This window comes from Vicugna pacos, chromosome 4, assembly GCF_048564905.1.
Source record: "Vicugna pacos chromosome 4, VicPac4, whole genome shotgun sequence".
In the NCBI taxonomy this organism is placed as follows: domain Eukaryota; kingdom Metazoa; phylum Chordata; class Mammalia; order Artiodactyla; family Camelidae; genus Vicugna; species Vicugna pacos.
Genome location: NC_132990.1, coordinates 47,939,110 through 47,963,105, shown reverse-complemented (window position 1 = coordinate 47,963,105; position 23,996 = coordinate 47,939,110). Strand labels below are relative to the sequence as shown.

The following is a 23,996-nucleotide window of genomic DNA, read 5'->3' as shown; positions in this document are numbered from 1 at the left end:
TCTGTGAGCTACCATGACCATACCCCATAACCCTTCCTTGGAGTTGCCCCTAACCCAGACTATGTCACCATGACTTTTTTCATTTGTTTGTTTTATATTTGGCCAAAATATTCTGGTTTAGATACAGATATTTACAGAAGTAGGGAGGAAGGGGACCAGGCCAGAGAGGGGTAGGTATATGTACAAGGCTGAACTGCAAAGGGCAACAACTTCCATAGAAGGTGGGGTTTTTATGCATGTTGGTTTCCATCTCATGTAACAATGTCCATTTCTGCTGTGTGGAGAGATGATGGTCACGGCCCACCCAGGTACCAGCAGCAGGAGACTGCCTGACTTGGGAAGAAGTGGGGTTTATAGGAGCCCAGCAGGTCCTTTCCGCTCTCCTAGGAGCCAGTAAGTTCGCATCTTTCCTTTTCCCTGAAAGCGGGGGCATAGAGAGAATTCAGATTCTCCTGTGTTATTCCCCTTTCTGCCCTCTTCCCTCTATGATCCCCATAATCACGTTCATCCGCCTTTCCATGACTCCTTCCCCATGGCCTGCCATCACCTTCATCTCCACATCCCCTCGAAGCTCTAGCTGGAAGCATCCTAGCTCATCCAGGGCATCCTTGGTGGTAGAGGAAACATGAATCTTCAGGGCTGGGGTGGGATGGGGGGAAAGATGGAAAGAAGAATCAGAGAAAAGGCAATCAAAGAATTGGCAGTATCGGAGAGCACTTTACCCAGCTACCATCCCTCAGGAGGCTCTCGGTCCTCCCAAGATGATGCATTAGAACCAAAATATGTCCAAGGATGGAGCAATCAGATTGAGAGATTTGGAGGAATTCTGAAAAGAAGAAAAGGGCAACACAGATTGAGGCTGAAGCTGGGGTTAAGGGCTAACGTCTCACCTTGACCATTAGACTCCATTCGGGAAGCAGTGTTCACTGTGTCTCCAAAAAGACAGTAGCGGGGCATCTTCAGGCCAACAACCCCAGCACAGACAGGCCCTGTGAGAAGAAACAGGTTGGGAGAGCCTGGGAAAAGTGGATACAAAGGCAGGAGTGAGAGTCAGTCTTACCCGTGTGGACCCCTATGCGTAGCCTCAGCTGGTCATGGGGTCGGTGGCGGATCCGGAAGGAAGAAACTGCATCCAATAACGCTAGGGCCATGCGAGCAATTTCCGGGGCATGTCGTTGCCCGTTTCGGCCTGGGAGACCAGATACCACCATGTAGGCGTCTCCAATCGTCTCTACCTGATTGAGAGGTTGATGAAAAGGTCACCTCTATCTGTGTCAGTGGGAATGTAGAAGGAGACAAGCTGGATTCCACTATAAGTTGTCCTGATGGCCTGGAGGCCAGAACATTGACTAGAAAGTAAGTGCCATGGTCCTGAGAATCTGGGAGAAGGGAAAGTCAATGGAATCTTTAAATCCTCCTGCCCCACCCCAGCACCTGGCAAATACTCTGTAAATGTTTGCTGAATGGACACCTGGTCTGCAGCAGGACATGGTCCAAATAGGCTCTGCTGTCAGGAAACAGGAAGCAAGACAACAGGGCTGCCCTGAAGAGCACAGAAGCTGGTGAGGAGGTCAAGCAGGTGCAATGAAATGGGCCTCAGACAGCCTAAACTGTCAAAGGTAAGAAAGCAGGCACTTGGCTGCATTAATAGTACTTCATTAATAGTTATAAGAGAAGGTCCTTGTTTTGGGGAACCACACACTGACCTGTTTTAGGGATAAAGGGACACAATGTCTATAACTTACTTGCAAAAAGTTCAGAAAATAATTATATGGATACATAGATTTAAAAAAAATAAAGCAAATGGGGGGAAATATAAACAATTGGCGGATCTGGATAAGGGTTTATGGCAGTTCTCTGTTATAGTAGTAAGAGAAATGGTAGAGTAAGTCCAAAGGGAAGGGGCATGAGTGGATATATATTATCTGCACAATGTTGGACACTTTCCACAATAAATCTATTATTCCTATCACACAGATAAAATATCTGAGGCTCAGGGAGCTTCTGTTACGTGCCCAAGGCCACACGGCTTGCTACAAAGCCAGATCATTTTTACTCCCAAGCACAATAAAGCCCACCCTGTGCCAACTCAGTGACTTCAACAAAAAGCTTTTCCAATATAGCTTGTCTCTCACCCCAACAAATCATTCTATACCCATTCTATACCCATCCTGTATGATTCTTCCATGTCTGGAGGGGATGGAGAAAAGAGAAAAGACAACTAGGCTAACCTTATACCCGGAGGCAAAAAGTGGCAGGGGCTAAATCTTGTGATGATTCTGATTAAAGAGCCTTAAGGATTCACAAGAGGTTAGACAGTAGTGTGTACAGTTACAGTGCCAGAGCCTCATTTGTCTAGGAAGGTCACTCTAGCACTAGGATGTTGGGGACCCAGGCGGGAAAACTGACCATGGAGCAGATAAGATATGTGGGAACAGGGAGACTGGGTTTTAAAGGAGTGTCAGTGGAAGGGCAGCCCAGCTCTCACCTTGTAGACGTCAAAGTTGTCAATTATGGCATCAAAGCAGGTATACAGATCATTAAGAAGTGTCACCACCTAACAGGGATAAGAAAGCAGAGGACTTAAGACTTGTGCCCAGCTTTCTAAGAATTCTTAACCCATGAGCCATAACAAGATATGGGAACTCCAGAAAAAAAGCTATTGTTTTCTATTATCAAGGATCCCTATGCCCCAGTGAAGCTGCCCCACGTCCCTACCCCGCCCCCTGCCTCTCACCTGCATGGGGGTGCTCTCTGCTGACAAAGCTGTGAAGCCAACGATGTCACTGAAGTAGATGGTAACGCTATCAAAGGCCTCGGCCTGTACAGTCTCTCCCCGTTTTAACTGCTCTGCCACTGAACTAGGAAGCAAGGGTGCAGTCTCAGCCAAAGGCAGAGGAGGATGGGAGGGGGAGAGAGAGAAAAAGAGTGTGTGGCTGGAGCAGCGATGAGTTCTAACATGAAAGCTGAGCCCAGTGAGGGGGAGAAGGCAGGTGGCTGGAAAGACATTACAGTGCAGGACAAGGTCAGGTGTACAAGTGGGGGTGGGGGTTGGAAGGGGATCCCTCAGGATGGGGGCTAAACATCTCAAGTTAGGATTGTTCTACATACACCCACTACAGCAGAGGTCTGGGAGAGCAGTGTCCTAAGAAGGGATGGGAAGCCAGGAAGAAGGCAGCACAGCTCATTTGGAGACAGAATGAAAACCCATGGCCTATAGCTAGCATGGCTCATGGTAGCAAAATGTAACACAGCAGGGTTCTAAGGGCTGGGAAGTGAGTTCTCAAGAGCTTGCAGAGGCAGAACCCAACAGAGCAGAGTACCAAAGGAAAATTCAGGAAGGAGGACAGAAGTCTCACTGGGGCAGAATTTGGTAGAGCAGAGCCTCAGCCTTGCGTTTCTCCTCCAGATAGGCCTGTGTGCGTTCCTCCACCAGCTTCTCCAGGTTATTGGCATACTGCTCCATGCGCAACAGGAGGTTGTCCAATATGCTGGTGCCACCCTCCCTGGAGGGAGGCCAGGATATGGTACCTGCTCCAAGATTCTCAAGACTCCCAGGACTTTCTACCCAACCCACCCTCTTGGCCCCACCAACCCCACCTCATCCACTAAGACTGATGAGGCTTCTATCCCTGGGGAGCCCCTGCCCCATACTGCCCTCTCACTTGTTAAAGCGGCGAATGAAGCCCTTAATCTGTCCAAAGTCTGGCCGCTCAGCTGGGTCCTGGGCCCAACACCGCTCCATCAGCAAAACTAGCTCTTCATTCAATTGGGTCCGGTCAATGCTCGGCCGGAAATAAGGCCGCTGGCCATTTCGGACCTTCTGGACAATCTCTGAGGGTGATAAGGTGTTTAGATGAAGAACCGGGCCCCCCAGGTAGAGGAGGCCATGGGTAGCAGACTGACTCACCTTTGGGGCTGAGGTCCAGGCCCTCCAAGTAGAAAGGACCACTGCGAAGTGCTATCTCCTGTAAGATGATCCCAAAGCTATAGACATCAGCCTTCTGCATGCCTGTGGTTGGCAAGGAGTTCCCACTGAGCAGTTCTGGGGAAGTCCACAGCTTCTCTGAAAAGAAGGAACAGGCTGGCCAGGTCCTCAAAAAAGGTATCCCCAAGCCCACCTGGGCTCATCCCCATAATGCTCACCATATTACTGTCACTCCATCTCCCTCTCCCACCCTCCCTAGGGAGAAATGATCAGGGCCAGCGGGGCAATATGAAAGTGGGTTGCCGGGGAAGGCCTCACTGGCATAGAGGGCGTGGCTGTCATCGGGTTCAGCAGTTGATCGGAAGCTGGCCAGGCCATAGTCTGTGATTTTGAGCACAAAACGACTATCCACCACACAGTTGGAGGACTTGAGACTCCCATGGGATGCAATAATGCTGTTATGGAGAAAGGCCATGCCCTGCAGGATACACATCAAGTCATGGGATTGGATCATATCTGGTTTAGGATACCCCCTCTCCATGAGATGGGCATTAGCTAGCTGTTTAAAGATCTTGGGGCCATAAAAACAACAAGCTAATTTTGGAAGGCATCCTTTCCACATTTTCCACCCAAGGACACAAGTGAAATAGGAGAGTCATCCCTTCCTGGTACTAAAGCAGTATATTGGCACCCTGGCACCAGGAAGAGGAGTTATGCTTAAGAGGAGGGACAAAGGGGAGCTTTAAGTTATTCCCCTAGAAAGGGCAGTTTGTCTTCCGAGTAGTGAAGGGAACAGAATGATGAGGGTGAACTCCAAGAATATGACACCCATTGTGGCCTCAAATGCGTGGCCACTACTCAGGAAGACTGGCTCAAGACCCAGGTATCAAGAGTACCTAGATGCACCAAGGAATACTAGCCAGTTGTAAATTTTAATGTACATCCATGTATAGGTGGGCAAGTTGAGATGGAGGAGGAAAGTGATCTACTAGAGGGGATGCTGGGCCAGAGAGAAAGTGGAGAAAATAATAAATTTGAAAAACCTGGAAAATGGACAAAAGTAAGAGGCAGTTGCCAAACTTTTTTATTCATTTTGATAGCAACAAAACCTTTGGGAATTTGTGAACCGAGAAATGATTAGGCTTTGTTCTAAATCAGCTTTCAATCAAATCATTGTTCTCTCAAGAGTCACATTTTTCTTGTATTTATCATCATACCTCTAGTTGAGCACCACTAGTATTTTATCTCTCATTTCATGGCAGGCTTTAACACAAAGAAAAATATTTTTAAAATAACCTCCTGAGAACTAAGCAGAAAAATCAAAGCCAGCCTCAAGTGTGGTACAGGTGATCCACTAGGCTAGCTCACTGGCTATGGGACTTGCCTCTAAACACCTGTCCCACCTGTTCAAGATTCAAATTTATGCCTCTACAAATCCACGGACCTCTGGGTCACTTGAAAATAGTTGAAACTTAGTGTATTGGGAGATACCAAAGGTTCAGTATAATTTTCCTTAGCTTCTCTTAGTTTTACTAGTAAGTGTTCTTTTTTGAATTTCAGTATTTCTGAACAAAAGAGCAGACATGCCAAATACTGGCTAGAGAATAAATGATGAGAAAGAAAACCAGGAGATAAATGTTTAGAGACCCCATTCATCTTTTCCCTGCTAGGAGAATTTAATATAAGCTCTTGGAGATAAAAATTATATATATATATGATGGAGATAGATATGAAATTTTGAGTGCAGGAAGACAAAAATTCTCAACAAGTACAGGACTCTTTGTGGCAGATTAAACTCATCCCCCCTATTAAAAACCTCAGGCCCCTTGTTTACCCACTATTACCCAACCATAAGAATAAGGGAAAGTGGAGAGAATGGGATTTTCAGAGGACTAGGAAGAGAAGTCGTAAGTAAAGCTAGAAAGAGGGAGGCATTGTTAAAGCAGATAAACTCCTAAGGAAGAGTGAAGAAGACTTACCTTAACAAGGTCATTAATGAGTGAGTAACGAAACATCCAGTCCAAATTGATGCTGTCATTTTCCAGAATATCCTGGTAAGTGACATGGAATAGATTATGTGCCGATCCCAGTCCCACTAGCTACCACCTGCAGAGTCAATGCCACCAGCCCTTATAATCTCCACCTGTCCCTCACCTGTAAACTCCCCCGAGGACAATATTCAGTGATGATGCAAATGTTGGGAGGGTCTATGCAGGCACCAATGAAGCGAGTGAGATGGTTGAACTGAACATCTCTCATCTAGTCAAAAAAAAAAAAGAGAACTGAAAGATGTAAAAATTAGACACAGAAATCTGCCACTACATGAGAGGACCTTTCTCTCAACTGTGCCTACAACTTGAAATCATTTATGAATAAACCCCTCGCCCTCCCAGCCAGTTTTACTCTTCCCTAGTTTTCCCCCATCCCCTTCCCCCCTTGCCCTCAAGCCATATGCCATGACATACATGTTTGAGTTCAAACAGAACCTGCCGCGTCAGCTCAATGCGCTTCTTGTTCACATGTTTGATGGCGACAACGTTTCCCTGAAGGTAGGAGTGAAAGGGGAAAAGAAACATTAGTATCAGAAGGGGTTTCTGGCTGTGAGGAAAGACTGGAGAACTGTGGGAGGATCCAGGAGCTCAGCTGGACAGAGAGAAGAGGGTGATGAGGGGTAGAGGGTCAAGGGAAGAGGTGGCAGATGGGGATGAGTCAGGATGAAATGGTGGGGACCAGAACAAGCGGATGACTGTTCACCTTGAAGTGACCGGTGTTGGCAAAGATCTGGTATTTCCCATGGGCTGTCATGAGCGAGCCGTAACTGGATCCCCGCTGGGGCCAAGGGCAACATGGAGGCGGAAGGATGAAAGGAACATTAGATGGTGGTGGTGATAGTGCAGGGGCTATCATTACAGGCCAATGTGCTGGGAAAAGTCCAGGGTACGAAAGGACAGGCACTCAGAGGGAAGCAGAGGGACAGCTGAGACAAGGGCTCACCAGTGACAGTGTGAGGCGACTGCCTGCCCCTTTATGGTATCGCTCTGAATTGCCAAACTGCAGTTCTTCCCAGCGAATGCGCCATAGCATGCTAGCCAGCTCCTTCTCCAGCATCAGTTTTCTGTAAGGACTGCACACCTCAGTTGACTGGCAAGCCCAATCCTACCACCCCAGAAGCCAACAGGAGGGTTGCAGGGGTTTCCCCGCAGCTCCTGAAGCTGCAATTGTGACACCCGAGAGACAGGACTGAGAGAGGGATGCATTCTCTAGGGGTCTGACACATGCCCTATGCTCATTCAAACACAGAAGCTGAAGGTAAAAGTACTTTCTTAAAATGCTGGCATCCATGGAAAGCTCACCTTTGCCCTTATAAGAGCCCTCTGAGAATCACTAGTTAGTATATCCAGTCTCAAACCAAAACCCTGGGGACAACACCACCTAGGCTAAAAGACAACTAACAAGGAAGGCTAAAGGGGAAGGTGTTAGGTCTCAGAGGCAACCACCAAGTTAAGAGATCTGCTGGCCCTCCCTGGTGTTTGAGGGAGTCCCTGCCTCAGCCAGGAGGGAGGGAGGGAGGATGTCAGTGGAAAGCCCAGAACTCACCGGAAAATGAGGAAGCTGGAAACACCAAACATGATGAAGGTGATGCCTGTGCCCAGCGCCACAATTGCCAGAGTTGAAAGTGGAGCTGAAGGGGAGAGGGGAACCCTGAGAAAGACTGTGCCACCGGTGTTGTGAGAACAGAGTAGGGGCGATGCCCAGGGTCAGGGAGCAGACAGATCTCTTGAGGGAAGGAAGTGAGGAGGGGGTACAGGAGAAGAGGTGAAAATAGAGCTAAGGGCGGGGGAGTCCACGAGGAGGAGGTAAACGAAGGGAAAGTAAAGGGAGGAAGGATCGCTCCCAGTCCCTGCACACACCCACTTTTATCACAGGATGGGTCGTCCACATCAAAGGCACAGGGGGGATTGTCCAAGGGGGGGGCCCCCTTCACCCAGGGGATGGGCCGTCCCGTCCACCAAATCTGCTTCTCAGCTCCTGAGTAGTGGGCTGCAGGCTGTGAGGAAGGAGAAAATGGGGCCCACAGGCCTGCTCCCACCAGCCTCCTCCCCCCAACCCAGCTATTTGGCTGCCTCTCTCTCCAACCTACCACCCACCCAGCGCACAGCTCCAGCAGAGGAAAGAAGTCCCTGCCTCTAGTACCTTTGATTCTGCCCCTGTTGAACCCCTGAAAGCTGGGTTGGCAGAGCCCACACTCTCCTCCCTGCCTCCTCCCCCATCACCTGAAAGTCCCCAGAATCCAGGTCTCCCATGGCCCACAGGACAAAATCAGTCTCCCGGTCATTGTTCTTGTCCATAACAACCAGTCCAGTTACACCTAAGATAGAAAAGAGTACCCCTTACTTTGTGTTCTGCATGTCCCTCTCCTATCCCCTCCAATCCCCCCAGTCAGCTCAGAGCCTGCACCTGCCCCATTCTCAATGTGAGTCCACCTCTGCCATGTCTTCTGACCCCTACTAACTCTCCCTCCTGCCCCTGGGATCTGTTTTCGTCTGCCCACTCCACTCCTGAACCTGACAGCAGCCCTCTGGCCTCCATCTGACCCTCTCCATTACCATGGTATCTGCGTCCCTGCATCTTCTCCACGATTCGAAGTCCATCTTCCCGAGTGCCCCCTTCCTGTATTGTCTCGTTCAGGACCTCAGCATAGAGCAGGATCCCATCGTAGAAGCAGCCAGCAATGAGGTTCATCTGGGGGCAGGTGGTAACTTCAGCAGTGCTTTCCAAACATCCTGCCAGACCCCTTCCCCAGCCCCTTTCCCATCTCTGGGGTCTCCTTCTACCTCTTTTCTCTTCCGGTTTGCTTCCTTCCCTCCTCTCATTCCTAAGGTGCCATCCCTACCTCACTGGACACTAGGACAGAAGGAAAATTCCTGGATGGAAGCACACAGCCCCCAAAGGGGTTGGCTCCTTGGCCAAGGCTTGATGCTGAGTTAGGGAGAAGAGCCTTTCTTCAAAGCCTGGCCTGACTCTCAGGGAAAGAGAGATCTACTTACCAGGGATGGGGCCAGCTCCACACCAAAATCTTCCCGGGCTCTTATCAGAAGACGATTCTGGAATTCCTGATACTCAGGGTTCGGGGGTTCTCGGTATGTGATGACCAAGACCGTCTGTACCAACACATGGGAGAGTGAAAAGGATTCAAGCTGGGCATTAGGGGAAGAGAGGAAGCAGGACAGGGAAACCTGGTGAAATATACATGACATAAAATATCTATGGGTGAGTCTGAAGGCTGAGAGGATACTAAACTCTGTGTTGAGAGGGTGGAGGTGTATGTTTAACACATTTGGGGAGAGGGGATGGCACGCCTCCATGAGAGGTAGACAGGATGGTTCTGGGAAGGCAGAGACTGGGAAATAGATGAAGTCGACTCAATCCCCAAAACCGAGCTTCTCATCTTCCTGAAGCCCCTACTACCCCCCAGGCCTCCCAGCAGGGCTGCCACAGCTCTCACCGCTCCTCTGTCCCATCCTTTCTCAGTACCTGTTTATCCGCAAGGACAACACAGATCATAGCTCATCTCCCAGGTGTTAATTACTGCTAATATTATTGGTAAAATGTTTACATTTTCGTTTGGGCCACTTGAGCACAGTGCCTCCACCCAGTGAATTAAAGAGATTTCAGGTCCTAGGACAACTGGGGGAATACTTTGAGACAGTGATTCCATCTGTAAAAAGCCATGAGCCCATTCCTTTGATGTGCGTGGAACACCCACCATAAGCAGCACCGTCCTGCCTACTGGCATGGTCCTACACACATCCTGTGTCACAAGGAAGACACACAGTCACATGCCCACATGCACCTCACAGATAAGCCAGTGACACACGCGGTCTCAGCCATGCACACTTCTCACTGGCCACAAGTCAGCGTGTCTGTCTTTCACTCGGGTGCCTACCTGGCTTCCACCAGTCTCACACATTTCCCCTTTCTTGGCCTCTCTTCCACCTTAGGCCTGCACAATCACTGAGACCAGCCTCTGCCTTGATCAGGAAATTGGCATTGCAACTTTGGAAAAACACTTCAGATCAACACATTTTGTGAAATGTGACTTTGTGAAATGATAGATTAAAACTTATTGCTTCTACCAGTTTTGTTAATTCCTGTCATAGAAAGTATTTGTAGGCCATGGAGATACTAGATATATCACGTATGATCTATTACAGATCAATTCATTCCAGGTAGGAAATAATGAAGTCAATTCCTAATAGACATTCATTATTTTAGGTTGGAGTTTGCTTCATGATGTAATTATTCTTACTGGAGCCTCTGGCTGCTTGTTCACACACATCTAATACTCTCCCACTCTCAGGCAAAATTCAAAAGGAGAGGGACACTGAGGATGGGGTTGGAAGAGTTCTTTCAGTAACATCTATTTAAAGAATAAAAGAAAAATAGAGGGGCGGGATATTGTTGGCAAACAATGTAAAAAGTCAGTTAAAAACTCGAAAAGATCAGGCTTAATACAATTAATATTTCAATATAAAGACTGATAATAGGTTTTTAATGGTTTTAAATGCTTGGTAGTTCCCTAGGCTGGTTTGTTTGCTAGATTAGCAGTTCTCAATAATTTTGCTCTGACGACTCCTTTACCCTACTAGAAATTATTGAGGACCCAGGGAGCTTCTGTTTATTTGGGTTCCATCTATCAATATTTACCATATTAGAAATTAAAACTGACAAATTTTTCAAATACAAGAATACACAAGCACACCTTCTACAGCTGCCAGAGTGATGACATCATTACACGTCACGTAACCTCTGGAAAACTCCACCGTACAATCGTGGAAGAATGAGGGTGAGAGAGGCAAATAACATCTTACTGTCATTTTGAAAATAGTTTTGACCTTATGATCTCCCTAAAAGGGTTCCAGGGGCCCCCAGGATCCTATGACTACACTTTGAAAACTGCTATGCTAGATTCTGTTTTGCTGTGGTTACTAACTACTAAAAAAAGAGAGAGAGAGAGAGATGGAGAAGCAGAAGAACCTCTAAAGAATTTCCGCTCTTGCTCAGGGGCTAAAGAGAAAGTAAAGGGAGGTGACTGTCCCATTTCACCTAGGGACCCCAGGTGGGGAAAAAAAAAAGGCAAAAGCAGCCAAAAATGGGTACAGCAGTGACTGGAAGCCAGAAGGGCACCTAGGAAACGTGCAGATGCCTGGCTCCGCCTGTGGGCTCACCCACACCGAGACCCACTCTGGTCACCGCAGGAAACGCTGTTGACAGGGGCCTAAATAGACAGAATGGTCTCCAGAAGAGGTGCTGCCTTACACAGCCTTGGTCTAGTGCTTACTTCCATTCAAGCCGCTGGTGGCCCCCATCTATAACCCAGTCTCACGCTGGTCAGTTAGGTTACCTCTGCCTGGTTTCTGACCCTGTAGTCCTCAAATGCCCAGACAGAGCCTCTGGATCCTTAGAGCCTGGTCATTTGCTTCTTTAGTTCCATTGTATCTACTCATCCTTCCCTATCCTGGTTGATCATCTTGGTTTTACAGTACCTGCCAGCTCTACTCCTGTCTAGATGAATTCCCAACCCTATCGTCCCTCTTCCCAATGCACACCTTGATTCAATTCAGCAAATACATGCTAGGCACAAAGAATACAAAGATTAGCATGATCCCTGCCCTTAAGCACCTATGGTTTCATGAGAGAAGAATCATAGGAACATACTTCAGAGCCCTCTCCCCCGAGTAGCTAGTAGCCAGCATGAGCTGGGACCCTTTTCTTGGGCATGACACCCTCCTAGAAAGCCTGTGGGCATCGGGATCAGGGATTCCTTGCCACCTTTTCCCAGCTAGCCTGGTCTGAGACTCCAGTGGGCCAGGTATCTCTGAGGTAAGGCTCTCTCTGCTCTCACATCCTTGGCTGGAGCTGACCACGCAACTTCCCTTACCCCCTGCCTAGTTTCAGCATTGGAAAAGGATGTGCATAGCTTTGCCAGAGGATACCTCATCACCCCTTCACCCCTACTCCACCCCACCACCTTGATTTTCTCCTCAACATATTCCTGATTGCTGCTTTTCTTATGTTGTGGCAAAATCTCCTTCTTTGTTTTTCTGTCTGAATAATGCCTACAGGGAGAGCTAAAAATTAATTTACAGTTGGTCCTTAAACAACACGGGGATTGAACTGAGCAGGTCCACTTATGCGTGGATTTTTTCCAATAAATGCAGACTACAGTACTACATGATCCATGGGTGGCTGAATCCACAGGTACAGAACCTCCAATAGGGAAGCCTGACTGTAAAGTCATACTCAGATTTTCGACTGCACAGAAGGTGGGTGCCTCTCACCCTCCGATGTTCAATGTAAGTAACTAATTGGTAACTGGCTAGATCCCTCCTCCCTTTACCCTCAGTGCTGCGGCCCCTTGGCTGTAGGAATTCTCACACAACAAAGAGAGGTTTTCCCTCCACAAAGAGAATACAGCCCCAAAGGCTGTGACTCTTCCCACCTGGGAGGCTCAGAGAGACCTTCTGTGACCACACTAGCTAAATTACAAGCCCCCTGTTCCTCTCTTCCCATACCACTCTATTTTTTTTAAGTAGCACATCACAATTCGTTCTATGTTTACATTTATTTGCTTATTTGTTCATGTCTGTCCAGTCTACTAAGTATAAGCTCTACAAAGGCAGGGACTACATCTGTTACATTCTCTGCTGGACACCAGTACCTACCACAGTGACTGGGATATAACAGGTGCTCAATAAACACTAACAGAATGAGTCAGTCTTCAAATGAATCAAACACTGAATAATGCGGTAAGTTCTATAGGAGCCTGAGTTAAGCACAAGAGTAGGAAATTCAGTCCAACCTGGGGATTCAGGGGATTGTTTCACAAAAAGGAAGATAACTGATCTGAGTCTTAAAGAATACACAAGCGTTATCCAGACAGACACAGGTGAGAAGGCTGTTTTTGAGGCAAAAGTTACAGCATCAGCAAAACTTGTCCTGCCACTGCCCATGTTCAAGTGTGACAGTCACAGACTCATACTCAGGCATACAAACAGATATGTCATTCACAGTCAGACACAACCAAATATATAATCATTGGAGAAGGCAGCCACCCAAGTCCAGCCTTTATACACATCGACTTAGTGTCAAAGACTCTCAGGACCTTAAGGTTATCACATATGCCACCTCAAATCCTTTTTGGGAAAAGGAGGGGCATGCATAAATAAGTAAAATAAATACTTGTGTACATAAGTTAGTGAAAAATTGGTGGGAAAACCAGGGAGCAATTCATGGGTATGATTTTGAGAGGCAGAGATTTGGAGTGAGGAAAGGAAGACCATCCCAGAGAAAAGGAGCAAAGAGCACCAAGGTGGAAGGGGGAGCAGGGAGGTCCAGGGGTAGTGGGTCTGAGAGAGGTCTAGCCTGCGGGGGTTAGCCTCCTAGCAGTACTAGGAGGTAAGATTTAAAAGTGGGTTAAGAACAGACTGTAGAAAGTCTTAAATGTCACAACAAGGAGTCGGGACTTCATTCTGAAGGAAATAAGTCACTGGAAGTTTTGAACAGAGGGGTGAAATGAACAGAGTCACATCAATTTCCCTACAAATTGTTTCTTAAATCCATTTCTTTTCATTCCTGCTATCACTGTAGTTCCAACCCGTATCTCCTTACCCACTTCTAACCTATTACAGGGGGCCTCATTGCCTCTAGTCTCCTCCTCTTCCAATCCAACCTGAATTCTGTCAGTATATGTCTCTTCATAAAAATACTCAAGGACCCCACCATTCAGGTCCAAGTGCTTCAATCTTAGGTTCAGATTTCTCCATAATCTGAGTCTACTTCTGCAGCATTACTTTCTATAACCTGCTTTTAATGAACCCTTCTTTCTTGTCAGGTCAGTATCTTCTTGGACCCCCAAACATGCCCATTCCTATCTTTTTCTCATTGCTCTAGCTGCATGGATCCTCTCTCCCACTCTGATTAGTAATATGACATCTATCTTTAGAGTCACAATATAGTCTCACTTCCTTTATAAAAGCCTTCCCGAAACCCAGCCCATACTGACTCTATCCTCTGAACCACTCAAGTTTTTAGTGTATGTTCCAGGGCACATAATCACATCCTTTCTCGTACTTGTATCTGACTGTACCACAATCATGCCTCACCTCTCCAGAATGGGTGGAAACCCTCTCAGGGGCTGGCACCATACCTTTTCCTCAACTTTTCTCCCCCACCATGTATCTACTACTGGTACTTAGGAAAGTCAGTGTTCCAGGACCTTGGGAGGTAACCTTGGCAGACGCACTAAGAGCGAGCCACAAAGGTGGGGAAACAAGAATGAGGCTAGAATTGGAGAGGCTCTGTTCATTTCACCCCTGTAGCTCACAACTCCTGCCCTGTTTCTGGGCCCTTGTGAGAGACAGAGAATCCCCAAAGAAGCTCCTTCTCCCCCTCCCTTCAAGCTGGACTCAAATGATACCTGAAAGGCTTCTCTGAGGGCCTGGGCTTGCTCCCGGGTGCGATTGTCCTGCCAGGGCCGGCCGGTGGAGCGTGTGGGGCCCGCACGGAGACTCTCCCCAAAGACATCCAGGTAAAAGAAGACATAATCTCCATTGGTCAGGTTCTCTCTCTGGGCCTGAAGCAGGATCTCATGCAGCATCTCCAGAGGGCCGCAGATGTACACAACTGGGAGCAGGTACATGACAGAGGTGCACCCTGAGAAAGTATCCAGGACCCCAAGTGGCCCCCTCTCTGACCATCTACATTTCCATCTTTAGCGAGGGAGAGAGGCCCTAACTTATAAATCACCCAGCAGATGTTCCCCATCTCTCCTCCTTGGAGACTATGTCATAAGTACCCTTGGGGCCGTGGGGACCATCTGGCAGAAGTCAACAGCCTGACTCCAGACCCCAGAGGAAGGGAGCTAGCCCTTAAGCCCCTCCTTTTCCTAGAGCTCTGTCTGCTGCTCTCCACCCAGCCCTCCTCACTCCCCGACTCTGCCCTGCCTCTCCCTAGGCTCAAAGGCACTGACTGCTCAGAATTTCTCTCAGAGAGAACTTTTACCTGTCATTCCCAATCAAATCTGCTGCACCCTAAGCCCATTTATGGAGTCCTCACTATTTTTACACCACCAAGGTGTCTTGGCAGCCCAGTCTGAGAAGAGTCTCTGCTCACAGACAGACATACATTTTGAGTGACCATCAACCACATTCACTACTGCAGAGCACTCACACTGCTCCCCAAATCCAACTTTCCCCAATCCCACACTCTCCCCTACACAAGCTTCACCCCTCGTGCTACCTTATTTCTTGTTTACATCTGCCTGTGACATCCACTGCCCCCTAATGTAGTGCCTTAGCCCTCTCAGAGAAGCTCTGTCTACAAGTGCTCCTTGATTCTGACCACCACCTTCAGCTCCTCTACAGCTCTCCATCTACAGCTTCCCAGTGCTGAGCTCCAGGGACATAGTGACCCTCCTCCCCTGACCCTAAAATAGCCCGGGCCACACTCACTGCGCCCGTTGGCCCGGATGAAGTGGGTGGCTTGCTCAGGGCCCCCTGGCTCACGGGCATACACCTGGTGCTGCACACTGAGGTTGCTGCCCTGCAGAGCCTCAAAGACGCCCTCGATGGTGAAGTAGTGAGGCCGGTCATCTGTGCGAGCATCCAGATACAGCAAGGCAGCACGGGCAGTCCAATTGAAGTGTCCATGTAGCGTCACTACAAACTCACCCAGCTTGGGAGCAGAGGGGCCAGTGCGCACCAGGGTACGATAATGCTCATTCTTAGCGGCAAAACCAGAGGCCACAGCACCCGCGGTCAGCAGGGGAAGGCGCCAGTGTGAGGCAAAGCGGGCGACAGAGGCAGCGGGGTAAACACAACCGGGGCCCAACAGGAGGTCGGGGTCATGGTACAGCTTGAGGTCCACAGCGCGCAGCGGGGCCAGGTACTCCGAGCAGGCGCCGTCTAGTTCAGAGCTGACAAACCGGAGGTCCACGGGCAGCGCCCGGCCCAGCGCCTCCACGGCTAGTGCCACAGCAGGACCCACTCGTGGCCAGGCCCAGGCATAGCTAAGGTTGTGTTCTGGCAGCACCACCGCCAGCGTCAGGTTCCGGGCCCCGGGAGGACGCACCCCACCTGCCAGGGCTGCCACCAACAGCAGGAGTGATGGCAGTGCCATGGGGGAGAAAGCAGCAGCCCGACCACCCCCAGAACCTGGGGCCACTCTGGCCTTTGGGGGAGGCACAAGCACCACCTAGCCTGGAGCCTGAGGAAGGCCAGGAAGAGAAGTCAGGATAAGCGAGGTCAGCCGGGATACAGAAAGTGGCAGTGACTGGAGAGGAGGAGGGGGTGGGAGGAAGACCCAAGGGGTGGGTAAGGAGTGGGTCTACCAGCCTATGGCAAGGACTGAGGACTGAGAGTAGGGTAGCAGGAGGAGGGAGGGACCAAGGGGGCCTGCAGCTGGGATGGGGACAGTGAGAGGTGAAGTCAGCTGATGAATCTATAGCTCAGCAGGAAAAGGGAATCCGAGACTGGGATGAGGTGGAGGTGGGGGGGAGGCTGGTACAAAGAGAAGGCCTGGGGGTACCTCACAGCTGAAGGGGCTAGGAGGGCAGAGGGCTGCGAAAAGGAGGGCCCAGGGGATGAGGAGGGAGGGGGCCGGCGCCGCGGAAGGACTGGGACCATGGGCGGGCGGGGAGCGAAGCAAGGCCTGGGCCGGAGGGGTGGGAAAGGCAGGGGTAAAGCTCCCTGTGAAGGCTTCTCCCGAAGCTCCTGCTTGGACTAACGGGCCCAGGGCGCTGGTCCCATCCGGAGCTGTGGCGGCCCCGCCCGTGTCCCAGCTCCTCTCTGCTCCGCTTCTCCTGGGCCCGGGCGGCCGGCGCTGCCCGGCGCTTCCTCCCGCCCCCTGCCTGGGCCCCCGGGCGCGCCGCTCGTCCAGGTCAGGTCGCCGCGGCCGGGCCGTCTCTCCGCTCGCTGCGCCGGCGGCGGCCGAGAGTGACTCCCCGGGCAGGCCGCCCGCCCCCACCCCCGCCCCGCGTCTTCCCCGCCCCCTCCCTCGCGGCCCCTCCCCTCCCCCTGCCGGCCCCACCCTCCGGCGCCTGCTGGCTCCCCCCACCCCCACTCCCACCCGGCGCCCGGCGACCTCCCAGGTCTCAAACCCACCCGGTGACAACTCGGGACTCCGCGCAAGGGCCTCTCAGACCGGCGAGGTTCCGGGAGTCCCCACTCTTTAGGGCCTACCCCAGGCTCCCCCAAGCTCCTGGGCCACCGTCCATCTCGCACCCTCCGACGAACCCATGGCCTCTCTTCCCACCCCTCGCTTTCTCAACTCCTCTGAGTCCCTCAGACACTCTGGTCTCTAGGAAGCAGTCAGGAATCCCCATATATTTGGTATCCTCACTGGTTCTCCACCAGGTAAAGCATACCACCCTTTTCATTGCCGGAAAACCCTCCCTCCTTCACCAGTAAGATCTGCCTGCTCCCTGGAAGACAGCCCCCTCCAGGACCAAGGGGCTCCCGTGGCCGATTTTCCCTGAGTCCTTAAAAAGTCCAAGATCTCCTTCCTTAGGGCTCAACCCTCCAATCTCCCTCTTCCTATCCCCATTCCCCCTTTGCCCTCCTACGCCCCCAGGGGCCACCATAGCCTACTGGGCTTCCACTGCACCATCTGCTCCAGGGCGGGGGCCCAGTAACTGCCTCTGCCCTCTTTTGTCTCCTGGCACATCCGGGTCTGTCACCTGATAAAAGCTCAGGACTGACTAAGCAGAACATTCCCCAGCAGTGGAAGCCCACTGTGTTCCTCTTGGGTTCCACCCCACTCCCAAGCTTCCAACCTAGAAGGCTGACCCCAGACACCCCATTATCTGGAGTGCTGATTTGATCCTGAGGAACAGCTTGTGAGGGATGATATCATGGTTGCCGGGAGGGATTGGATAGGACCTTGGGGAGTTTTCCGCAAATTGTCATAAAGGAGATGCACATAAACCCATACTCCTCCCCCTGCCGAGAGCCACAGTGTGTCTCCCCCTTCAAGCCACTTCTCCAGAAATCACAGTGCAGAGAAGCTGAGAGCTCCTTGAGTAGAGGGAGGCGATGGGTGTGCAGGGAGAGGAGGGGCTTAGTTTCTCTGAGATGAAGGCGACACCTAGTGGTTTGGGGGGAAATTAAGGACAATGCCATTTTATTCTTAGGTACGTACGTCTTTATTGAGCACTGGCTGTCTTGCACGAGCTATGGAGGTGAATACAAAAAGCTGAATGATATAGACTTACCTTTGAGGAACATACAGTTGAAATCCCTGGGGCCAAATGCAAGCCCCCAACAAAATCTCTTGCCCCCAGCCCAGTAGAAATGGAAACTTGAAGACGGCTGTCTTTAATACAAACAGATGTAACTCCAGTTCCAGCTCCTGACACTGTTAATGTAAAGAAATTTCATTCTATCTGAGCAAGGAAAGGAAGGACAGAGCAGTCAAAAGGGTGATGGGACAATCTGAAAAAGACATGGCTCTAACTTCAGACCCAGTCAACCAAATAATACTTTTCAAGCAATTACAGTTTAATGAAAGAAGCAAATCCAAAGGATATGATCTCTGCCAGAATCCCAGAATCTTATATTATTCACTCCTCTTTTCTAAAGATAATTGAAAACTGAGTCCCAGAAAGGGAAGTCTCATAGCTTCCTCTCCCATCCCTCTCCCCCAACCCTATATGGCTTTTTAATAGCAGCTCAGAGAGTAGAATCCAGGTTTCCTGGTCTCTAAGGTGGGGCTATGTGCAGATACTCTGCTAACTTATCTAACTCACCGTGTGAAGCCATGCTTAGAGGGTAATGGCCATCAAAGACCCAAATGATTCTCTCTGGAAAACCTGCAGACCCAGATGAGGATCAACACCACTGTTGCCCAGACTCCTAGATAAGTTCAAATGCATGATACGTCATTTCAAGCATCTTGCCCCTTCCCCCTTCCTTCCAACTGGCCACTAACATTAGGAAGTGGGAAAGGGAAATGAAGGATTAAAGTTAATCACTTAATGCTGTCTCTTCTTAACATCTGATGAAAGGTTTTTATTTTGTTTTTTCATTTTGGGGGAGGCTGAAAATATTAGATAAATGAGAACTTTGATAATCTACATATTTCAATTATCTAATTATGTTCTCACTGATAAGGACAATAAGATTTGACTGTATTTGGTGACCCTACTGCAACTCATACAAAGCCTGGGAAACCTAAATTTTCTGCTGGCCTGAGCAGCACCCAGCTAGGATCCAGCTTTCTCTCTGTAGAGTCACTAATGCCTCCAACTACTTTGTGGACACCGTCTATAATTTCTTCTGGGACAGAGCCAGCCCTAACACCTCACATCTGATCCAGAACTAAATCGTGGAGCATCAAATTAGCTAGCTGATAGAAACTACTGTAATTTCCAAGCTGCCCTGTTCCTTAGTGCAAAAAATCCTGACCTCAGTCATGCGCAGGCCAAAGGAGCCTCAAGACCCTTGCTGAGTTCTGAGGTCACCGTGGGGTTCGGGCTCATGCCAATCTCCATGTCAAGCCTTGATGCCCCAAGCAGACTTCTAGTTCAATCCTGAACTTGTAACTCACCTGATTTCACAGCTAATTCTGGACCCTCAGGTTTGCTCTACACCAGACCATGCCTCCTGGCCTCTAAGATTCCAGAGAAATGAAACACTTTCCAGTTTTCTCTCTGCTTGACCAAATGTTTTGCAGAAAAAAAGGCTTTCATTTATGCGTGATTGTCTCCTATGCACAAGACAGACAGGTCCAAGAGAACTTGCCAACAAAGGGCAGAGAGCAGCCACAGAAACTAAGACTAAAAAGTCAAAAGGGGATACATTTCAAATGCAGCATTTCAAAAAGGGAGAGAAGGAGGCAGTATAAAAAGAGAAACATAGTGAAATGTATTAAAGGCAGAGAAAGACTTTACTAAAATTCCACATTATTTCTTTTAGCCCCAGTGAGGGAAAGACAGAAAATTCTCAAAACAGGTCAAACCCCCATTATTGTTCATGTGGCCCACTCTCCATCTCCCCATTTCCCTCACCCTCCATAGCTGTGCACAGTACGGTTCTAGACCTTGGGTCCAGTCCACTTCTCATAATATTCAACATCCTCAAAGAGCTACTATTGTTTAAAGGGTCAAGGTTTTTACCTTAAATTCACGCATCACTTTCATTTATAAGTTAAGATGTTTTAAATTTTAAAATGTTTTCAAATCAGATCCCAGCTTCTAACTTACCCATCTAGATATGTATTCTAAGAGTCGAACTGATACATACTGTGAGAGTCATAAATATCAGTTTTCATGGAAAGTGCTTCATGGAAAACCAGTGATTCCTAAGAAGGAATTTAAGGACTGTCAAGAGAAGCAACCATGTATATTCATCTTCATAATGATTCAAGCTCCAGGTGAACCCATTTTTCACCCATTTGCTCTGTTCAAGCCTGGACTGGCACCTCTGTTAGTATCCAGAAAAGTCCCAGTGGTTTCCACTGCTTTTCCACGCTTGGCCTCTTTTCTCAGGTTGGTATACTGCTTCCCTATGTTCCTAGTCCCACCCTTCACCATTACTACCATTCCCAGTAATAACTTACCACCCTTTGGGAGCATCTGATACCATGAAGTCTCAGATATAATATTCTTGGTTATATTTCCTTCTCCACTCTATTTAAAATTCTACTCACTTCACAAAATCTCACTGAAAAAAAAGTGGCATGTGTTCCCTCACTTTTTAGGTCCTGCTCAATTTACAAATATCTCACATTAAAAGAAGCAAAGGAAAATGATCTAGATCTAAACAGTTTCTAGAGAATGGAAATGTATTAATCCCCATTTTAATCTTCTGCTTTACTTAGAATTTTCTAGAGAAGTCAAAGACTGGAAGAGGAGGAGAAATCTGAAGCAAAATTTGACAGAACTGTACTCTCTTTGCATGGCTGCAATATGTCATGGAAAACAATACGAGTAGCTACAGTGGCAATGTAGGATTGGTTGGCAGACAGACTGAAAGCAGGAGATAGGTTAAGAGGCTCCTGGAAAAATCTAAGTACGAAATGTTGAGTGGCTGGTCTAAGACGGTGGCATAGTAACTGAGAGAGAGAAACAAATATGAGATAATTTGAAGGAAGAAACAACAGGATTTGGTGGTAGACTGGATCTACAGGTGAGGAGGAAAGACTCAAAAATTCCCTAAGGCAGGGGTCACAGAGGCAAAGGCCCTCCAGGGCCATCCAGGAAATGCAAACTGAGAGGCAGCTGGATGGGGATTTGCAATCCATGAAGCCCCTGCTCCATCTAAAGGGGATACTGACGCTCTGGGATGGAGCCGAGAATTGCTAGTTCTTACAAATTTTCCTTTGGACTGTTTCAACAGCCTCTGTAACAAGTCTCTGGGCCTCGAATCTCACCTGCCTCAAATCCATCCTCCACGACGATATGTTTAGGTGCTAGAGTGATCTTTTGAAACAAAAACTTAACTGTGTCACTTCCCTGCTTGAACCTCTTAAATGGTACCCCATGGATGCTGTGTTTTTCAAATTGTTATTTTTAGCAGCAAAACGCTCCCTTCAAACAAAAGTTTAAAGTAGAACAGAAAAGAAGCCCAGCTGTTTCAGATGAAGTAGCGGAGGTGAGCCCACAAACCCACGTCCCCTGCCCTTCGTACCTCTCAGATAGAGCTCCTGAGCCTTGAACCTCTGGGCAGCAGCCCTCGGACAGGGGGATTTTCCAAGGGCCATGTATGTACAGATGATTTCAGGGGAATCCATTTCTAGACCCTCATCTTCCACATGTACTCTTTCCTAAAACTGATCTGCCCGAGAATGCACTTGTGCTCACACAGTCCTTCCCCTACTTTATAAAAGAAAGTCATGTCCCTTGCCCCTGCCAAACCTTACTATGACGAATTGTTCTAGAGTGTAAAACTGGGGCCCCTAACAAAGGGATCTATAAATGAAGATATTGGTCTAGGGAAATGTTGAAAGATTAATCAAGGTGCCTTAAACTAATGGGACTTCCTGCCTTCCTCACCGTATACATACTTCTGTTAAGGGTAAACCTGGCATTGGAAATGGAGTGGTTAGTAGCTATGCTGGGATTCTCTACATTGGTACAGCCAAAGGGAAATACATTTGTGATATATTTCCTTTTAAAAGTAACTGGAGTATACATTTAAGTTGAATTTCACTGTATATAAATTATACCTCAATAACATGACTTCAAACAAACAAACAAAATCTAACTGGAAAGTTTTATAGGCCACCAAAATATGGAGATACACTGAATAAAACCCATGGATAAAAAATTAAGTAACTAATTTTGGTTTTGGTGTGCTTTTATTCAATAAGACAGTTTAAAGTCTACTTTATCAAGTCATCATGAATTTTTTTAACATTACAGTCAATCCTTAGCTTATTTCAACTTATAAAATGATTAATATTTTCTATCTCTTATTAACAATATATAAATATAAGTGTGGATAATAAATGTTAGATTTCAACGTAAAACTGTGGTGGGGTAGGTATTATTATTTCAGGGCACCCATGAGTAAAATGTTTGAGCTCTGTGGCTCGAAACAGCACTTTGAAAACCAATGGCTACATAGTGACTTTCGATGCTATCAGACCTAAGCCTCCTTTCTTCCAATAAATATTTTAAGTAACAGCACCTTTACTAACCTAAAATGAAACTCATAGATAATATAAGATATCTATACCTGTAATTTCAAAACATCAATAAAATGTCCTAACTCTAGTAGAAAAGAGAAATAAAGAACAATAACTTACAATAAAATAATAGGTATTTCAATACATAAATGATTGTACAAGACTATGACAGAAGACTTATGGAAGTGCTCAGATGTTTGCACCAAATTATAAGGAATGAGTAAATTAGGATTTAAGAGAAGCCATTCCATTAAAAAAATACAAAATTAAATACCGTGTTAGGATAGGTAACAACAGATGAGATTTCCTTATGTATGGACACTCTATACTAATGTTTGGTGGAACATTTGAAAATCATGCAGAACTCAGGGTATTTGACATCTAAAATGTACTGCCAGTGTTGAAGTACCTTGATTAACAAGATAACATTCCTTCTTTCATAAAATACATGACCTAGTGGAATAGACAGAAAAGTAAATACTTACTTTAAAACAAGGTAGTTGTTATCACAAACCACTGTTGGCTGTGGATGTTTGGCAGATGTGAAAATGCTGGATCTCTTATGGGGCACTTGTGCGTGTTCTGTAGAAAGTCTCATGGGTCCTCCCTGCTGAGTTGTGACTTAATGTAGACAATCTTACTCCAGGTCATTTCCTTTAACCCTCCTAACTCCAGCCGGCAGCCTCTGGCATAGGCTACCAGCAAGATGGCTCAAGCTCAGCTGTCTTCCTCAGTGTCCCTGTGACCACAAGAAACTCGTATATCCTTACTCAGCCAAACAGAAAGAATACAGGCTATTCCACCACTAACCCACTCTCTGTCCTTCCACTTCCAATTGCCTTTCCTCTTCTCAGATAAATGCAGAGCTAAACAAGTCCACTGTCCAAATAGACAGTCTAAGTAGGGAAGGAGAAAGTGGTCTCTCTTTCATGTAGACTCTCTTTGATATCTTCTTGCTTGGTTTGGGAGACAAAAGGAGGGGAAAAAATACTCCCTACTAAGCTCATGACTCCCTCCTTGAGTCATTTTATACCTGACATTGACTGAGAATGAGGTAGGGTGATGAGGGACAGGTGGTTAGTGGTGTGAGGTACCAGGGCCATCTACTACTTCCTTGCAAGCCTTCGAAAGGGTGAATGTCCCCAACCATTAGCAACTCTCTCCAGAATGTGTGGTACTTACTTTCTCTGTCCTCATTTTTGGATCCAAGTCACCAAATCCAGGACAATAGGAAAACTTCAACTCTGTATCTTCTACAACATGCTGAAGTGAAGGAAAGGTTGTATGAAACAAGGGGCTCAACTGATTCCTAAATGAAGAGGCTAAGTCATCTTCTGAATGAGGGAAAGAATCAGGGGTTGAAGGTTCAGGCAGAATAAAG

General features: G+C 47.8%; 1 protein-coding gene across 4 annotated transcripts; it reads right to left on the bottom strand.

The window, feature by feature from the left end:
* Positions 1-72: 72 nt before the first annotated feature.
* NPR2 (natriuretic peptide receptor 2) lies at positions 73-16,941 on the bottom strand. Of its 4 annotated transcripts, none has more exons than XM_072959704.1 (22): positions 15,442-16,941; positions 14,409-14,614; positions 8,977-9,090; positions 8,536-8,671; positions 8,203-8,297; positions 7,844-7,976; positions 7,526-7,610; positions 6,923-7,052; positions 6,683-6,757; positions 6,394-6,471; positions 6,083-6,187; positions 5,908-5,979; positions 4,247-4,406; positions 3,911-4,066; positions 3,666-3,834; positions 3,360-3,506; positions 2,738-2,861; positions 2,489-2,557; positions 1,061-1,235; positions 891-989; positions 548-639; positions 73-417 (listed from the first exon to the last, which is right to left on the bottom strand). In XM_072959704.1, the coding sequence occupies exons 1-22, from the start codon at positions 16,106-16,108 to the stop codon at positions 352-354; spliced, it is 3,153 nt and encodes a 1,050-aa protein (XP_072815805.1). In that variant the 5' UTR covers positions 16,109-16,941; the 3' UTR covers positions 73-351. The 4 variants fall into 4 exon arrangements, with proteins under 4 accessions (XP_072815805.1, XP_006204185.1, XP_072815806.1 ...); XM_006204123.4 differs by having other exon boundaries at positions 6,923-7,043; XM_072959705.1 differs by lacking the exon at positions 6,683-6,757.
* Positions 16,942-23,996: the final 7,055 nt, after the last annotated feature.

Bases quoted from the DNA above. Each gene is read 5' to 3' on its own strand.
- NPR2 (XM_072959704.1), bottom strand. From the start codon at position 16,108: ATGGCACTGCCATCACTCCTGCTGTTGGTGGCAGCCCTGGCAGGTGGG. The intron at 2,862-3,359 runs GTGAGACTTCTG...CTTGCTTCCTAG, and splicing joins CTCTACCAAATTCTGCCCCA to TTCAGTGGCAGAGCAGTTAA. The intron at 640-890 runs GTGAGACGTTAG...ATCCCACCCCAG, and splicing joins AATGGAGTCTAATGGTCAAG to CCCTGAAGATTCATGTTTCC.